Below are 19,856 nucleotides of genomic sequence, written 5' to 3' on the forward strand. Positions count from 1 at the left end.
TGAATTGAAAACTGGCTGAAAGATAGAGCTCAGAGGGTTGTGGTCAGTGGCACAGTCTAGTTGGAGGTCCATAACAAGTGGTGTTCCCCAGGGGTCAGTATTGGGTCAAGTCCTGTTCAATATGGCCAATCTTGCTCAATTAGGCTAATGGCATCCTGGGGTGCATCAAGAAGAGTATGCAAGCAGGTCAAGGGAGGTTCTTCTGCCCCTCTACTCTGCCCTGATGGGGCCTCATCTGAAGAACTGTGTCCAGTTCTGGGGTCCCCAATTTAAGAACAGGGAAATGCTTGACAGGTTTTGACTCAGTCAACAGCTGAGTTCTCATATAGCTGCTCACACAAAACTCCCCCTCACCACTCTCCCAGTGGAATGGGAAGGAAGACTGAGAGCAAAAGAGTAAACAAAAGCCCTGTGGGTGTGATGGTAGGGCCATCACATGGCCCAGTACAAATCCAGACAGGCCTTAACATGTCTAGACAGAGTTCCTTTCTCTCCCCTCCTTCCTGCAGGAAAACAGGGCAACGCGGGAAAAGGAACAAAGGGGACAGGACTCCTGCCTGTCTGGTAAACAAGATGTTTATCTGGGGTGAGAGCATGTGAGCTGACCACTGCTCCCCCAGATACAAGGTCCTTGCTTCTGCCTTTTATGGTCATAGCCTGGCAGAACGCTTTTCTATTGGGCAGCTACGCATTAGCTTCATTGCCCCATTGGACCAATTGACCTCTGGCATTCTGTATATATACAAGTGACTTGGTAGTCACTTGTGCCTTGCTCAAGCCTTGCTTAAGCCTGCTGAAGCCTCACTTTGCTTCAAGCCTTGCCGCCTCGAGTTGCCTGCCCTACCTCGAGTGCCTGGTCCAGACCCTGGGATAAAGCCATGAGCCATACATGTGCAAGCTGGAGAAGCCACGAGCCTAGAAAGCCAGAGTCGCCTAGCCTGCTTCCCCTTGCCACCAGAATCGTGCCGTGCCTCAGTTTACCCAGGAACCACGCAAGCACCTGTCACCAAGAGCATCATTAACTGCCCGCTGTCCGCTGAAGCCAGACCAGCCTGGGACCACGCAGTGAACCTTTCCTGCCGGCAATCTGCCATGCCATGCCCTACGAGAGCGCCCCAAAGCTAATGCAGCAGCAGCAGCATCCCTTATATGGATAAAAATAGCTGTGAGTAACTAATTCACTGCCCTTTGGGTTTAACGGATCTTATCGAACCTCCTCCCCGCTGTAACTGAGCGCTACCTACTCTCGGGGACCTTCTCTTTCCAAGTTGTTGCCTCCTAATTTGCATAGAATAGTTTGTATTTGCCCTGAGACTGCATAATCCATTGTAAATATATCTTCTGATCGTACAACGATCCTTTTTATGAGTTTGGCATATTTCATATTAATAAAGGGTTACTATTTTTATTAATACCCATTTGCCATATTGTTTATTAATTATCGTTGTGAGGGTAATTAATAAATAAGCCTCCCCTCGACCACAACAGTGGGTTGACAGAGAGTTTGAAGGAATAATACAAAAAATACCAGACTTCTTTCTTGGAAGAGAGCAAAGCAAGGCAAAGTGAAGCAAAGCAAGAGAGGCAAGAGAGACAAGAGAAGGTGCAAAACCCAGAACTCTAAGTCCCATCATCCTTTGCCCCAGCCAGCCCTTTCCTTATACAGCAGGCATGATGTCAGCATGGTATTGAATACCCATTAGCTGGTTCAGCTAGCTGCCTTAATTGGTGTTCCCTTCCAGCTGAAACCTGGACATTATACACTCCTTATTCTATACCATCTACATCATGCCCAGCAGCAATTAACATAACGCAACACAACTTATACAACATTCAACACACCTTATACTATGTGTATGATTCATTGTCTGTTCTCACACAAAATCAGATCACCTTGCAGCACACAGTGGACATCTCCATCCTCCCACATCACCCATCAGGTGCACCCAGGTCCCTGGACAAAAGCAATCCCATGGATGGGTTTGCCTTTGCCTGAAGCAGGACTAACCCAGACCATCTTCCCTAATATATTGGTCATATGCACTACAGGGATTTTATCTCCTTCTACAGCACATGGGAGTTTCGATTAGACAGGGCCAGTGAAATTGCTAGATCCTCTAATGTTAACTAACCAGGTGGCTTGTGCTAGATGTGCATCCCAATTTTTAAAACTTCCTCCTCCCATTGCTCTCAGGGTGGTTTTTAGCAGGCCATTATAATGTTTCATCTTCCCAGCAGCTAGTGTGTGACAGGGGATGTAATACACCCGCTCAATGTCATGCTCCTTGGCCCAAGTGTCTACAAGGTTGTAAATCCCATTATTTGACTCAGTTCTTTTTGGGGTGCCATGCCAATAAGAGATTTATTTTTCAAGGCCTAGGATAGTGTTCAGGGTGGTGGCACGGGGCACTGAATGTTTCCAGCCATCCAGTGGTTGCTTCAACCATTCTAAGTACATGGTGTTTGCCTTGGGGGGTTTGTGGCAGTGTGATGTAATCAATTTGCCAGGCTTCCCCATATTTATATTTCAGCCATCACCCTCCATACCACAGAGGCTTCACCCACTTTGCCTGTTTCATTGCAGCATACATTTCAACGTCATGAATAACCTGTGCAACGGTGTCCATGGTGAAGTCCACACCTCAATCTTGAGCCCATCCATATCACAGAATCACAGAAACATTCAGGTTGGAAAAGACCCTCAGGATCACCAAGTCCAACCGATAACCTTGCTCTACAAAGTTCACCCCTAAACCATATTCACAAGCACCACGTCTAAACGACCTTTAAACACATTCAGAGTTGGTGACTCAACCACCTCCCAGGGCAGCACATTCCAGTGCCTGACCACTGTGAAAAATTTTTTCCTAATGTCCAGTCTAAACTTACCCAGTCGTAGCTTGAGGCCATTCCCTCTTGTTCTATCACTAATTACCTGGGAGAAGAGACCAGCACCATCCTCTCTACAACATCCTTTCAGGTAGTTGTAGACAGCAATGAGGTCTCCCCTTAGCCTCCTCTTTTCCAAGCTAAACAGCCCCAGCTCCTTCAGTTGCTCATCATAAGATTTATTTTCCAGGCCCTTCACCAGCTTCATTGCCCTCTGCACTTGCTCCAGCACCTCAAAATCTCTCCTATATTGAGGTGCCCAAAACTGGACACAAGTCTTGAGGTGTGGCCTCACCAGAGCTGAGTACAAGGGGACAATCCCCTCCCTACTCCTGCTGGACACAGCATTTCTGATACAAGCCAGGATGCCATTGGCTTTCTTAGCCACCTGGGCACACTGCTTGCTCATATTGAGCTGCTTGTTGATTAGAACCCCCAGGTCCCTTTCTGCCAGACAGCTTTCCAGCCACACTTCCCCAAGCCTATAGCGTTGCTTGAGGTTGTTGTGACCCAAGTGCAGGACCTGGCATTTGGCCTTGTTGAAGCTCATCCCGTTAACGTTGGCCATGGATCCAATCTATCCAAGTCCCTCTGCAGAATCATAGAATCATAGAATCAACCGGGTTGGAAGAGACCTCCAAGATCATCCAGTCCAACCGATCACCCAGCCCTAAGCAATCAACTAGACCATGGCACTAAGTGCCTCATCCAGTCTCCTCTTGAACGTCTCCAGCGATGGCGACTCCACCACCTCCCTGGGCAGCCCATTCCAATGTGCAATCACCCTCTCTGTGAAGAACTTCCTATATCCAGCCTATACCTCCCCTGGCACAACTAGAGCCTCCCTACCCTCGTGCAGATCAACACTCCCACCTAACTTCATGTCATTTGCGAACTTACTGATGGCACACTCTGTCTTCATCAAGATCATCAATAAAGATGTTAAATAAAAGTGGTCCGAACACTGAGCTCTGAGGAACACCACTTGTGGCCAGCTGGATTTAACGCCATCAACCACCACTCTTTGGGCCCTGTGGCAGTTTAGGCTGGGTGCCCCCTGCCACTGCTGCATGAGATACACCTCTGGTGTCCTGGGTGCCCACCCAGAGGGGTGGACACAGGAAACGACGTATTTCTACCCATAAGTCCTGCACCCTATAAGGCCATCTGCAAAGTCATTCTCTTCCTCTTTCTTCCCTTTCTGCTCCCCTGGGAGATGTCCTCTCTTATCGGGTAATGCCGGGGGAGTATCCTCAAGGCCTCTTAGGCCTGTCTAGGCCTAATGCCAGGAGGAGAATGGAGGGGGGGGCAGTCTCAGACCTGGCCAGCCTGAGACTTGCCTAGCAGCGGGAGGGGGAAGAAAGAGCCCTGGGGGGTTTGGGTTTACCCTCAGGTGGGAAGAAGGGAAGGATTGGGAAGCTGTGGGAATTCTGTGAGGGGTTCTGTACGCTTTGGGATACTCTTTGTCACTATGCTTTGTAGCTTGTAGTTCTCTGTAGCTTCACCAATTGCTTTTCCATTTAAACTTTCCATTACTCTCCAATCCGTTTGCGTCAGTCTCATTCTTTTGTCCCTTTCGGGGCAAGAGACGATCTGTCTGGCCCCAAACCAGCACAGATTTTTGGTAGCAGAGGATGGTTCCTGTGCTGAACTCTGCAAATTGGATTGGAGAAGAGCAGGGGTGGAAAAGTTAAAATGGTATCTGGGTGTTGTTGGTCTTTTTGGTGGCTGGGCTCAAGGTTTTGTGCTGGGGCGACCGTGTGGGCGTTTTATGGGTTCCGAAGGGACACCCTGGTGTGTAGCCGTGGCGTGGAATCCCTCCTGCTGTTCCGAAGCGGCAGCGGCGATTCTATAGCTTCAGGCACTGGGGAAAAAGCTTAAGAATGCGGTGCCTGTCCCTTTCCCTTTTGTTCCCCGTGGCGCCAGCGGCGAGTAGAGCGGCGCGGAGCCGAGGAAGGGGGAGGGACAGTCGGAAGCAGACCAGGGTCGGCTTGTCCCGCGGCGGTGGGGGCTAGCCGCAGCGGGGCGGTGAGCGGTGGCTCCCGCAACTCAAGAAGGCGGGCGGTGGCTCCAGTTCAAAAGCTGCTTCCGAGGACCCAGGGAGCGAGTATAGCTTTGGCTGGAAAAGCCGCTCTTGTGGCCCGAGGGGTGGCGGCGGTTTTGATCTGTACCGCGGCTGCAGAGGTGACGGCGGCTCTCGCTGTTATCTCTCCCCTGATTTTCGGACGCGCTCCGAAAATGGCACCTAGCACCTGGCTCCGCCTCTCTTCTCGGTGGGTTGCAGTGCAGCCACTCCCTCTCCGGGGGAGGGCTGTGTAGCCGGATGCCTCCACGCCTCAGCAGGCTTACGCTCAGGGGGAGCGGTGTGCCTGTGCGCGGTGTGCATCCGTATTAGCCTCGGGCCGCGGCTGGAAGCGGTCAGCACTGGGCTTGGGAAAGGTCCGTGCAGCTTTGGAAAGTCTCAGCGTGCTGTTGCCTGCAAGGGGTGGAAGGAGTCGAGTTGAGGAGCCTGATTGCTCAGACTCGATTGCCCCAAGGGGTGGAAACATGCCGCTTGAGTGGATGGAGAAATGTTTGATTGAGAAGTTATGAGGTTGTTTCCAGGTGGCCAGGATGCTCCATCGGATCCATGAAGAGTTCACCGTGCAGAAGAATGAACTCTGTGTCGCTGGGAGGTTCCATAGGATGAGGGAGAAGAGCTGGACTGAACTGTTACCTGAGCCCGAGGGAGAGACTCTTTGGAAGGACGCCCAGATGGAGACTTGGACTTTGCCAGACATGTCATCTGAAAGTTGTTTCTAATTTGATGAGATGTTTTGGGTGCAGGAATTATGGGTATGAAATAAGGGGTGGAATGTGGCAGTTTAGGCTGGGTGCCCCCTGCCACTGCTGCACGAGATACACCTCTGGTGTCCTGGGTGCCCACCCAGAGGGGTGGACACAGGAAACGACGTATTTCTACCCATAAGTCCTGCACCCTATAAGGCCATCTGCAAAGTCATTCTCTTCCTCTTTCTTCCCTCTCTGCTCCCACGGGAGATGTCCTCTCTTATCGGGTAATGCCGGGGGAGTATCCTCAAGGCCTCTTAGGCCTGTCTAGGCCTAATGCCAGGAGGAGAATGGAGGGGGGGGCAGTCTCAGACCTGGCCAGCCTGAGACTTGCCTAGCAGCGGGAGGGGGAAGAAAGAGCCCTGGGGGGTTTGGGTTTACCCTCAGGTGGGAAGAAGGGAAGGATTGGGAAGCTGTGGGAATTCTGTGAGGGGTTCTGTACGCTTTGGGATACTCTTTGTCACTATGCTTTGTAGCTTGTAGTTCTCTGTAGCTTCACCAATTGCTTTTCCATTTAAACTTTCCATTACTCTCCAATCCGTTTGTGTCAGTCTCATTCTTTTGTCCCTTTCGGGGCAAGAGACGATCTGTCTGGCCCCAAACCAGCACAGGCCCGTTCACCCAGACTGCTTTATCCAGCAGAGTGTGTGCTCATCCAAGCCACGAACAGCCAGTTTGTCCACGAGGAACCCAAAAGCAGCAACTGGAACAGGAAGCCCCTCGTGTTGCAATCTGAACTTCAACCCCATAATAGCTTGCTCCACCCAGCACTTTCTTTTTGAAGCTGGCATGATGGCAGCACGGGATGAATAACAGCAGCAAATATTCAACTTAACCCATGACGTTCTCCACCCTTATTCTATACCATCTGCATCATGCCCAGTAGCAATTAACATAAAACACATCATACATCAGTCACTGTCCATTCTCACTCAATATGAGATCACTTTGCAGTACACAGAATACTTCTCACTGCAGATTCTCTGGAACTCCACCCTGTTCCAGTAGTTTGAATTAGTCCATGATCAGTCCAAATGGTGGGGTTGCGTTTCTACCTCTGGGGCAGTCAATTCCAGTGACTCTTTCCACCCCTCCAAGTGAAATCAAACTGTGGCTTGCATGTCAGTGCTCAGCTTCCAACACATCCAGGAGTGGAGATCTCCCTGTCACACCAGAAATACAGATGGGTTACACCCCTTCAACTTGCCAAGCCATCGGTTCTATACAGTGAAATAAACCCAGTTGCCCCTCTCCTCCATCTGTTTGGAGGCAGGGCCTCTCTAATTCTGAGTGGGACCACTTGCATCTTGTGAAGATGCTTTGGGAGTCCCTTCAGGAGGATCAGAAGTGGTATCAGCTTGTCTGCTCTTTTTGGGTGACTTTCCACTGGAAACTGAGGCAGCATTCTTTGGAGGAGAATTCCTCTGTAATTCATGTACCCATGCAGCCAGGACTGAAGTGGGCTTTCCATCCCACTTCCTCATGTTCTCCCCATGGTCACACAAATATAACCACAGGGCACGTGGTGGTGTGTGCCTCCCAGATTCACACCTGCTCCTCATGGCTGAAACACGGGACTGTACAGGTGGAGAGTAGAACATGATTTCTTGAGTTGATGGACCTCCTGGGATAGTTTCTTCACAGCTGAAACACTGGCCTTGACAGAGGAGGAGAGATTTTCCTCGCATTGCTGAGGTCTTCTGCTTGTTTCATCCACTGTTTCTCCTTGGCCATCTTCTAAAACCAGAGATAAAAGCCGAGTGAGCAGCCCTGGCTCTTTCCCTTTGTTCCCATGATGGCCCTGGTTCGTCCTTATCTTTTGCAGATGAGCTGCTTTCCTTGTATGCTTCTTTTTCTGTATAGGGCCAGTTGATACTGGCACAGGCTGGTTCTCTGCTGTAGGTGTCATGTCTGATGGTCTGTCTGTAGTCCCAGAGATGTTCTCTTGCTCCTGAACACTCTGAATACTGATGAGAACAACTAAATAGGCATGGGCCAGACCCCAACACACAGCAGTGATTTCTGTCTCTTGGCAATTCCCAGGCTGACAACCAGCTTTTCCCAAACATTTCACCAGCTTGTCAGGATTTTGCACTCGCTCAAGGGTAAAATTCCAAACCACCAGAGGGGACCACTGCCCTAAGAATTTACTCAAACACGCATAATTATCTAGCTGTGTCAGTGTGAGCTGAAATTCCCCCCCACCGACAATAACCGGCTAGCCCAGTCTGGAAGCAAATGAAAGCTGTATTTACAAAGCAGAATCTACAATCTATGATGAAATGCAATGAATATGTACAAATATACAAAATTCACAACATTTACAAATATATACAATCAACAGAAAAGCACAACCAATCTCCCTTTGCTTCCCCTCAAAGGGGACCCTTCCCAAAGGGGCCTCCCTCTCCCAGGAGCTTCCCCCCCAGACCCCCCTTGGACAGAAAGCAGAGTTAGTTAGAGCAGAAAGTTGTTAACTTGGATTGCCAAGGTCAGTGTGTTATCTTCAGCCAGAAGAGAAGAAGAAGAAAACAGCAGCCAGACAGCCCAGCAACTGCCCCCACTGCAGAATGCAGAATGTGCAGAGTGCCCCACTTTGTTTTGGGTAATAGTTCTTAAACATTTCTATCTATCCAATGGAAATATTTAGAACAATCAGTATTTTGCTTTCTTACACCCAATAGTGACTTATTTACACTCTTTCACTTTCTCTGTTCTGAACTTTGCAAGGAAAAATTAAAAAGAGTTTCAAACCATCACACTAGCATTGGGGCAGATCTCTCGGTGGTATTCTTGGGAGAGTCATCTATTGCTCTGAACAAAACCAGAGCAAACTGGCCTACCAGTAAGGAGCATAGTAACAGCACATCTCTAAGTCATTCCCCTAAGGTGATACCCAGCAACCAGTGCAAGCACATACAGGACCCCATACATCGGCACCAGCGACCCCCAGAAAGTTAATACAACATAGTGAACACACCACAGAAAAAAAACTTACATAAAAGTCTCTTAACAAGCCTCAAGCCTTAATTGAATCTTTTCATTATCTTGCTTCTCATTATGTCAACCCTTTAGTCTCCTGCCAAAATCCAATTGTATTAGTTAAGACAGCTGCTTTTGTACCACACGTTCTGGGTGCCAAAAGATGTAACAGGTTAAATGCTGAGAACAGGTTAACCTGCCTGTTTCACCCCCCAACACAGAATTGAGGGAAAAGTAACACATGAAAACTCCAGGTTAAGATAAAAAGAATTGAGATAAGAGTTTAATATAAAATAACATGAATGCCTAATAATACAATGCACAATTACCTTAGCTTAGACTATTTGAAGAAAAAGCACAGCAAAATGTGGAAAAAAAAAACAGGCAGAAAGCAGAAAATCAGTGTGCTAGCCAACTCCCACCCGTATCACCACCATTCCTGTGGGAAGGAGCTAACATACAAAAAATCCAGAGTCCAAAAGCAGCAACCGGAACAGGAAGCCTCTCGTGTTGCAATCTGAACTTCAAGCCCCATAATACTTTGCTCCAGTCAGCATTTTCATTTTGAAGCTAGCATGATGGCAGCATGGGATGAATAACAGCAGCAAATATTCAACCCATGACAGACGTCAAGGAAGATCAGGAGCAAAAGAATAAACAACAGCTCTGTGGGTTGAGACAACGAGAGTTTAATGGAATAATACAAAAAATACTGGATTTTTTTTTTGTCAGAGAGAGCAAAGCGAGGCGAAGTGGGAGGGTGCAAAACCCAGAAGCAGAAGAGAAAGCGAAATCTGGAAGCAGAAAGCATCTCACATCACAGTCCAAATTCCAAGCCCCATCATCCTTTGCCCCAGTCAGCCCTTTCCTTATACAGCAGGCATGATGGCAGCATGGTATTGAATACCCATTAGCTGGATCAGCTGGCTGTTTTGGTTGGTGTTCCCTCCCAGCCAAACCCTGGACAACAAGGTACAGGAAAAGGCTATGAAGATGATGAGAGGACTAGAACATCTGTCTTATGAAGAAAGGCTGAGAGACTTGGGGATTTTTAGCCTAAAGATGACTGAGGGGGAATCTTATCAATGCTTATAAATACTTAAAGGGGGGTGGGGTTGTCAGAAGGATGGGGCCATTCTTTTTTTTAGTGATGCCCAGTGACAGGACAAGAGGCAACTGGCACAAACTTGAACGTAGGAAGTTCCATCTAAACATGAGGAGGAACTTCTTTATTTTGAGAGTGGTGAAGCACTGGAAGAGGCTGCCTAGAGAGTTGGTGGAATCTCCACTTCTAGAGTCATTCAAAACTTGCCTGGATGCCATTCTGTGAAACCTGCTCTGGTAGGGGGATTGGACTAGATGATCTCCAGAGGTCCCTTCCAACCCCTATCATTCTGTGATTACGTTTAAAAGGCATACTAAATAATAAGAAATACAATCTAGCTACAGTTAAGTTCAACCAGCAAATATCAACCATTTTATTTCTAGTACTGATTTAGTCACTGGTCAATGAATACATGAGTTAAAGTTTGAGGCTTTTCAACTGTGAAGCTCTTCCTTTGCTGTTGCTGAAACCAGAATAGCACTTTGCACTAAAGCTAGCCTGTATCACAAGACAAGACCTTGTTGGTTCCTTGTGATCATAAATGAAGACTCTTGGAAAGAGCAAGCTTGAATGTAAATGTCCAAAGAGGAACTTGAGCACCAAAATGCTATGGGCGACACTTATATTTCATCTGGCTGTGATGCTGGACTTCTAGATGATGGATTTAAGAGGGCTTTGGCATGGGCTAAACACCATGATGTTTTTAAGCAGGCAAAAAGTATAACTTCAGGCATCCTGTTAAGATTAGGATGGAGGACATTGAGAGTTCAGACACCTCCATGGTTGGAATCAGCTTAGTGTGAGGTTAAGGATTGCAATTTTGGCCTTGGGTATGTAAATCAAATTCAGTTCCCAGAGTACATGATTAGTTCAAAACAATTAAAAACTAAACTTATTGCAAAATGATTCCTCTCTTTCCTCCCCTTTTAAAAGTGTAACACAAATTTCAGAATGCTTAATACAAAACCAAAATGAAACAAAGAAAAAAAATCTGACTCAAACGAGAAAGTTATTCTCTTCCACCATATTTAGCATTACATGTTAGACTTTACTCACCAGGATGATTTGATATAGGTGGCTGGAACGCAAGTTCATTGTGAACTGGCCCTTTAAAAGAAATACACAATTTGTTTTACATGAGGTAAAACAATGTTTACTTTCTTATTTTCCTATGAAAAGGGACTTGTGAGGATGCCAGATGTTATAAATCCCAGTAATTTCTGAATCGATTGGTCAAATGTGATAGGGGAGAAAAATGCCCGCAGAAGAATTACACTCCTGAAAATTCAGAAGTTGAGTGGAACAAAGCCCTTGTTAATATCCCAGGAGGAAAGGCTGCATGCTTCTGAAGACAGACTCAGCTCCAGCAGAGAATAGAAATCAGACGGAGCATAAAGATGTAACAGAAATACAACTTAGGCTTCACATCTGCAACCAAGTTGGGCAAGGAAAGAATCATTGTATAGAGTATTATGAGTAATAGCAGCTTTTGCAACAAGATGTCAAAACAGGTGTTTTGCATTATACTCTTATAATGAATATACTGTGCAAGACACACTCAAAGTTTGGCCACTTTTTTGTTCTTCTCATCTCCTGTACCTTAAAACAAGAGGTTGTGGTCCTCTTTTGTAGGATTTTTCAATTTTGTGTGTCCAATGTACTTATGAGTCAGGCTGTGACACAACTTTATTGACAAGAACTTTACTGCAGAAGCTTTCACAAAGTTCTTTTAACTGGCTAATGTACACAGACACACGTCTTCCAAAGCTTAGCGTAGATTGTTACATTACTTCAAAATTTTGAGAAAATAAAAACAGCCAGGAACTTGCAAGTAAAGGATTTGAGGGTGAAGTGTCTCCTCTGGAAAGATTAAAACCTGACAGGATGTGATCCTGGGCAAGCTGCTCTGGGTGACCCTGCTTTAGCAGGGGAAGTGGACTAGATGATCTCCAAAGGACCTTTCCACCCCCTCACCATTCTGTGGGATTCTGTAAAGAATAATCAAAAATGAGCCCTCGTTAATCAACAACACTGATTTGGAACTCTGCACTACTCACAGTAATGTCCAGGATGCATAGGTGGGTGATGCTGAAGATGGCCATTCTGGTGGTGAGGTATGGTAGGTGTGTAAGCTGCTGTCCGACTTCCAGTCCAAGTTGTAGTACTATCTAGAACAAGAAGGGAGTGATTGGTTTTTAAGGGAGTTTTCCCTCTTTTCGCTTCTAATCCTCTATTCCTCCTGAGCATTTGGAAACTGGTTTTAGAAAAAACTAAGAGTAGTACACATATGTATATACTCACTATGATGGTAAGTAGCTGGCTGAGCTGTAAACCCATTCTGCTGAGTTCCTGGCTGAGGCCCTGAAGCAATCTGTAAGAGTCCATCACTATGGCTACCTGTCAATATACTTGTAGGTTGACCTGGTAAAAGAACACACTACCTATTCATGAAGGTTCCAAAATTGTAATGAAGAGCTCAGCACTACTTGGTAGGAAGACACCCAACTAAGGGCACTGCAATAAACAGTTCCTACAAGTTTGCTTTCAGCTTTCTTTTTTTTTTTACCACCCACCTGAATCTCCATCGGATAGTTGTGACTCTGACACCCCTTAATGTTTTAGGAGTAGAAGTATGCAGAGAACTCTGTTTATCAACCACAGCTTGCTTTGGTTCATATCTTATTTTTCAGTTTGACAAACGAGAAAAGATGTCACGGGTTTTAGCTAGAGTAGATTTGGTATGAATCCAAACAGGCCAACAGCAGGTCCAGTAAGTTGCTTATTTATGGCATAACTTTGCTCCCAAGGAGGACGCTCAAATTTAGGCTCCTCCAAAACATAATGAACAATATTTTAGATTTAAATAAAATAGAGTTGCATACATCACTGGACTCCTTCCTGGGAAGGTTGCTGGGTTTTTTTCCCCCAAAGAAATATTTCAAGAATTATCTAATCTTCAAAATAAAAAATACAGATATTTCAGAACCGGTTAACAGAATTTGATGTTTACAAGGCTTCAGCTCAGCCATTAACACTAAACTGATCAGCAGTTTCACACTTGCACTCTCAAACTGGTTTGGCTAGCAGAATAAAACACATCAAACACTTGAACTGAAACTTAAAACAAGCTTTCTTTTTTCCTCTTCACTTGGCTCCAACAATGATAGCATTGATGAGGAAAATGTTATTGACTATAAACTGTTGTGCAGAGGAAATACAGTTAAGCTGCCTATCCTTTTTCCTCTGCTGAAGACAAATATAGACAGTGTATCTCAGCTTGGCAAAACCATCATTAGCTTTAGCAAAAAAACTGTCAGCTGAAATTAAAGAACATTATTGATACACTGCACCACTGTAATTCATATTTGATAAATTAAATCCATTATATTTAAACATTTTGGATGTTAAAGTGACAGAATACATGAAACCCCTCCATATCTCATGGTTTCCCTACATTAGGGCTGCAGGACACTCTGTACTTGACTGCCTTACTGTCCTGCTGGAGTGAAGTGTGAGGCTTGATGTTGGTAGTGATGTTAGTCTTCCACTTATACCAAATACACACAGAAAAGAAAAACTTCACCACTCACTTTGGCATATCCAAAACAGTCTTGTAACACTCCTGGAGTGTTAACACTTAATTAGATGCCTAGATCTAGATGTTAACACTTAGATGACTGCCTAGATCGTGCTGCCGCACGCTTTAAGAAGCATCACGTGGTAGCAGTAAGATTTACTTTGCCAAAACGCAGTAGTTATTTTTGAGATTTTACACTTTCAGTTTAGCATTTTGTATAATCTCTATGATCTTACTTGTTGAAGCCACAGGAATGTTGGGAAAATTAGTGGTGCTGGTAGTGCTAGCCTCAGTAGGAGCTAACAAGGTTGGGGTGCTATAAGGCTCTGTAGATGCCCTGTTACTAGGTGGGTGTTGGATGGTTTGGACTGAATGGCCTTCAGCAGAAGACAACGATGGCTGCCCCTCGTAGTCATGAACGTATTCATCTTTCACCAACATGCTTGATGGAGCTGTGAAGAAGCAAACCAGTTAAACAAGCAAATCTCTTCTCGGGATTGAACTATAAATTGCACTGCAGCTTTCAGAAGGAGGATTTAACCTCTATAAACATTGCTAGAGCACTCCTCTAAATTACAAATAAACATCTCGAGTCTGCAAGCAGGACATTTTGAAGAGTAACTGGATGGAAAAGCAAGCCGTTTATTTGGCTTACTGCTCTCAAAGAAGTAGTTTAGTCCTACAGTGGACTCCAATACCATTTTGTTCTCTAGTTCATCACTGTGTGATTGCATTTGGCTAATAAAAGGGGAAAATATGCTTTTTGTCAAGCACCTAACTATATGTTAAAGCAGCAGCTAACAAACCAATTCCTAGTCTTCAAGTAAGAACATAAAGCTCCAATGAGAAAATGTAATTCATGAAAACAGCACATAAACGATGCATCCCTTAAGGAATTTGAAGTAACTCCCATCCAAATCGCCTGGAAACATCAAATTTACATTCAAAGACAATGCAGCACTACTCTATACTTAACAGTGCAGCCACTAATTCAGTAGATTCAGGGAAGTGATTGTCCCCCTGTACAGAGGATGGTGAGGTCACATCTTGAGTACTGGGTTCAGTTTTAGGCTCCTCAATCCAAGAAGGACACAGAGGTGCTGGAGCGGGTCCAGAGAAGGGCAGTGAAGCTGGTGAAGGGTCTGGAGAACAGGTCTTGTGAGGAGCAGCAGAGGGACCTGGGCATGTTTAGTCTGGAGACAAGGAGGCTGAGGGGAGACCTCACTCTCTAAAACTCCCTGAAAGGAGGTTGTAGTGAGGTGAGGGTCAGTCTGTTCTCCCAGTAACATGTGTTAGGATGAGAGGAAATCGCCTTGAGTTGCACCAGGGGAGGTTTAGATTGGACATTAGAAGAAACTTCTTCACTGAAAAGGCTCCCCAGGGAAGAAGATCGATCACCATCCTTGGAGGTGTTTAAAAGACACAGATGTGGTGCTGAAGGACATGGTTTAGCATCAGACTTGATAGAGGTAGATAATGGGTGGACTTGATTATCTTAAAGGTCTTTTCCAACCAAAACAATTCTATGATTCTATATTCCACTTACAATGTAAGGAAATTACCACCATCACCACTAGAAGAATTTATTTCTATATACCCCACTGAGCATGTTCAAATAGCTCTTATATCACATGCTCATGTTTAAACTGGCATTAAATATATTAAAATCTGACAGTAATTCTGTTTCCTGCTGGAAAAAAAACCAGCAGCAGCATGATAAGGAACCATTTAGTATGTATTTAACTGCTGGCTACTGAGCTTTGAGTGGGTACAAAAAGATCATTTTTTTTCAGAAGACATGGGTAATGATGCAAATCAGCAGAGATGAGCACACAAGTTAAATCTTGTAGCAGTTCATTGGGTAGTTTGTCGGGGGTGTTTAAAGTAAATTTTGCTTGAATGCTTCTAATAATATGCCAAAAACAGTGGATTATCCAAATTTCCTTCTCTATGAGTTTCTTCTGGAAGGAAAAAAAAATAGGTTTGAAATAAAGTCCTTACCAGCTGCACAATCTGAGATTTCTGAATGATGTTCATTGGACATTTAGTGACATGTTTCAGGGAGAGCAAGAATATGCTTCATTCAATTGTATAATAATTACAGGATTCCTATTATTTTTCTTGTCAAGCTACTTATTAAATCATAAGCATCTATTATTCTCAATTCAATTAAGTAGTATGTCATATGGCACATGTTCTTGGGTGTCAAGTTCTTTTTTTTTTAGCAGCATTCACAGAATGCCAGCATGGTGGGGGTTGGAAGGGACCTCTGGAGATCATCTAGTCCAACCTCCCTGCTAAAGCAGGGTCACCCACAACAGGTTGCTCAGGATCGTGTCCAGGTTGGTTTGCAATCTCTCCAGAGGAGACTCCAGAACCTCTCTGGGCAGCCTGGTCCGGGGCTCCAGCACCCTCACAGAAAAGTTTTTCCTCCCCTACAGATGGATACTTCCTGGGTTCCTGTTTGTACCTGTTGACCTTTGTCCTGTCATTGGGCACCACTGAAAAGAATCTGGTCCCATCTTCCTGACCCCCACCCTTTAGATACTGATCAGCATTGAGAAGATCCCCTCTGTCTTCTCTTCTCCAAATCACTCAGCCTTTCCTCATTGGAGAGATGCTCCAGGCCCTTCAGCATCTTCATAGCCTCCAGTAGTTCTTTGTCTCTCTTGAACTGAGGAGCCCAGAACTGGATCCAGTACTCCAGATGTGGCCTCACTAGGTTCGGTGGGTTGAAAATTCCCCCCCAACAAAAATTTGCCACAACAGAGGAGTAGGAGAACCTCTGTTGACCTGTTGGCTACACTCTTAATGCATGCCAGGAGACCATTCAATGGTGAGGCTTTTGTTTTTCTTTTGGGTCAGGGTTTAGTAAATGTAATACTAGCCAGAACTACTTACCAGAACTCTGTAGTGTCAGTCCTGAGAGATCTTTACAAAGAAGAAAAAGAAAAGGGTGTGTGGAGGATGATACACACAGAGATCTTCAACAAGGTTTGAATGTTAAGTTTATAAGTCTTTATGAATTCATTCTACAGACTCTACATATTACATCCTCTCCATCACAACACAAGTCTCCATGCTAAATTACTCATAGGATAAAAATTAACTGTATTACACAGAAAGGCTTAAACCAAAGCCATAAACTGGTCTTTCACATTTGGAATAAAGGTAAAAGAGTAATTCCATTAAAAAGCTGGACAAGAGCATATGAGAGTAATTGATAATTAAGATCATTAATGTTTCTAATTCAGACCTGTATTTCCTGCACTCAACAGGAAAACATTTTACATTCTATTCCTACAGTTCCATCTTAAATCAAGAGTCAACTTACCGATGCCAGGCGATACTACACGCTCATAATGGTAAGGATTTACACAGACACTGTCACATTTTAAGTCAAAAGCATACTGACAATATTTAACATGCTTGAGTTCATTTTTATGAAGATCAGGCCACCTCCAAAGACGAGCGTAAATCACATGAGGGAATCCCTTACGACCAGCCACCTAAAAAGTTAAGACACAGAAGTTGATTGGAAAGGTAACGAGGTTTTGCTTTACTTAGTGAGGAGCAAAGCTGGAAGAGGACAACCACCACCACAACCTTTCTCCATCATCAAAATATGAAAAAAAAAAATCATAGAATCACCTGGGTTGGAAGGGACCTCTAAAGGTCATCTAGTCCAACCCCCCCTGCAGAGAGCAGGGACATCCTCAACTAGATCAGGTTGCTCAGAGCCCTGTTGAGACTCACCTTGAATATCTCCACAGGGATGGGATGTCAACCACCTCTCTGAACCTGTTCCAGTGCTCAACCACCCTCATTGCAAAGAACTTTTTCCTAACATCCAATCTAAATCTACTCTTCTCTGATTTAAACCCATTGCCCCTCGTGCTATTGCTGCAGGCCTTTGTAAACAGTTCCTCTCCAGCCTTCTTGCAGGCCCCCTTCGGGTACTGGGAGGTGGCAATTAGGTCTCCTCAGAGCCTTCTCTTCTCCAGGCTGAACAACTCTAGCTCCCTCAGCCTGTCCTCATAGCCGAGGTGCTCCAGCCCCCGATCGTTTTTGTGGCCCTCCTCTGGACCCACTCCATCAGGTCCATGTCCTTCCTGGACTGAGGGCTCCAGAGCTAGACACAGTACTCCAGATGCAGTCTTACCAGAGCACAGTAGACTGGCAGAATCATAGAATCATAGAATCAGTCAGGGTTGGAAGGGACCACAAGGATCATCTAGTTCCAACCCCCCTGCCATGGGCAGGGACACCTCACACTAGATGAGGCTGGCCAGAGCCTCATCCAGCCTGGCCTTAAACACCTCCAGAGATGGGGCCTCAACCACCTCCCTGGACAACCCATTCCAGGCTCTCACCACTCTCATGGGGAAGAACTTCTTCCTCACGTCCAGCCTGAATCTCCCCAATTCCAGCTTCATTCCATTCCCCCTAGTCCTATCACTACCTGATATCCTAAAAAGTCCCTCCCCAGCTTTCTTGTAGGCTCCCTTCAGATACTGGAAGGCCACAATAAGGTCACCTCAGAGCCTTCTCTTCTCCAGACTGAACAGCCCCGACTCTTTCAGTCTGTCCTCATAGGAGACGTGCTCCAGCCCTCTGATCATCCTGGTGGCCCTTCTCTGGACATGTTCCAGCATGTCCATATCCCTCTTGTAATAGGGGCTCCAGAACTGGACACAGTACTCCAGGTGGGGTCTCACCAGAGCTGAGTAGAGGGGGAGAATCACCTTCCTTGACCTGCTGGACACACTTCTCTTGATGCAGCCCAGGATCTGGTTGGCTTTCTGGGCTGCAAGTGCACACTGACAGCTCATGTTGAGCCTCTCGTCCACTAGGACCCCCAAGTCCCTCTCCTCAGGGCTGCTTTCCAGCCAGTCATTGCCCATCTTGTATTTGTGCTTGGGATTGCCTCGACCCAGATGCAGGACCCTGCACTTGGTCTTGTTGAACCTCATGAGGTTGCCTTGTGCCCACCTCTCCAGCCTGTCAAGGTCCCTCTGGATGGCATCCCTTCCCTCCAGCGTGTCTGCTGCACCACACAGCTTGGTATCATCATCAGACTTGCTGAGGGTGCACTCAATGCCACTGTCCATGTCACCAACAAACATATTGAACAAGACTGGTCCCAGGACTGAGCCCTGAGGGACTTTGCTTGTCACTGGCCTCCACTGGGACATGGAGCCATTGACAGCCACTCTTTGGGTGTGGCCATCAAGCCAGTTCTTTATCCATCTCATGGTCCACCCATCAAACCCATGTTTCACTGGTTTGGAGACCAGGATGTGGTGTGGGACAGTGTCGAAGGCTTTGCTCAGGTCCAGGTAAATGACATCAGTTGCTCTCCCCTCATCTATTAAGGTTGCGACCTGTTCATAGAAGGCCACCAGGTTTGTCAGGCAGGATTTGCCCTTGGTAAACCCATGCTGACTGTACCCAATCACCTCTTCACTATTCTTCTGTCTCAGTAGTGCCTCCAGGAGCATCTGCTCCATGATCTTACCCAGCACAGAGGTGAGAGTGACTGGCCTGTAGTTCCCTGGTTCTTCCTTCTTACCCTTTTTGAAAATGGGAGTAATGTTTCCGCTTTTCCAGTCAGTGGGGACTTCCCCAGACTGCCATGACTTTTGGAATACAATAGAGAGGGGTTCAGCAACCTCATCTGCCAGTTTTCTCAGTACCCGTGGGTGTATCCCGTCGGGTCCCATGGAATTGAACACTTTCAGTTTCTTCAGGTGATCACGAACCTGATCTTCGCTTATGATGGGCAGTTCTTCCTCCCGTTCTTGCCATTAGCTTCCATGACTATTCCAGGAGTGTGGCTGGAGGATGACATCCCTTCCTTTCGGCTTATTGACAGCACCATTCAGCTTGGTATCATCTACAAACTTGGTGATAGTGCCCTCTTCCCAGCTGTCTATATCATTGATAAAAATATTAAACAGTACAGGTCCCCTGAGGGACACCACTTGTCACTCCTCTCCATCTGGACTTCGAGCCATTGACCACTACCCTATGGATGCGACCATCCAGCCAATTCCTTATCCACTGAACAGTCCACCCATCAATCCCTTATCCACTGATGCAGTCACTCTGTCATAGAAAGCCACTAGGTTGGTCAGGCAGCATTTGCCCTTATTGAAGCCATGCTGTCTGTCTTTAATCACCTCCCTGTCCTCCATGTGTCTTATCAGACCTTCTAGGAGAATCTGCTCCGTGATCTTCCCAGGCACAGAGGCGAGGCTGACAGGTCAGTAGTTCCCAGGGTCCTCCTTTCTGCCCTTTTTAAAAATTAGTGCAATGTGTCTCTTCTTCCAGTCACTAGGGACTTCACCTGACTGCCAGGAATTTTCAAATATGACGGAGAGTGGCTTGGTGGCTACATCAGCCAATTCTCTCAGGACTCTGGGATGCATCTCATCAGGTCCCACAGACTTATGTATGTTCAGGTTCCTCAGA

General features: G+C 46.0%; 1 protein-coding gene across 1 annotated transcript in view; it reads right to left on the reverse strand.

Annotated features, from left to right (window-relative positions):
* LOC128979913 (mothers against decapentaplegic homolog 4-like) overlaps positions 1-16,891 on the reverse strand; it is a gene marked incomplete at its 5' end in the record, with an annotated part of 31,684 nt that extends 14,793 nt beyond the window's left edge. The window contains 6 exons of the mRNA XM_054398309.1: positions 10,862-10,912; positions 11,863-11,973; positions 12,107-12,226; positions 13,619-13,834; positions 16,284-16,313; positions 16,717-16,891. Coding sequence (XP_054254284.1) covers positions 10,862-10,912; positions 11,863-11,973; positions 12,107-12,226; positions 13,619-13,834; positions 16,284-16,313; positions 16,717-16,891 — 703 coding nt within the window. The remainder of the gene's footprint in view (positions 1-10,861; positions 10,913-11,862; positions 11,974-12,106; positions 12,227-13,618; positions 13,835-16,283; positions 16,314-16,716) is intronic.
* Positions 16,892-19,856: the final 2,965 nt, after the last annotated feature.

Source organism: Indicator indicator, assembly GCF_027791375.1.
Source record: "Indicator indicator isolate 239-I01 chromosome W unlocalized genomic scaffold, UM_Iind_1.1 iindW_random_scaffold_127, whole genome shotgun sequence".
Taxonomy (NCBI): domain Eukaryota; kingdom Metazoa; phylum Chordata; class Aves; order Piciformes; family Indicatoridae; genus Indicator; species Indicator indicator.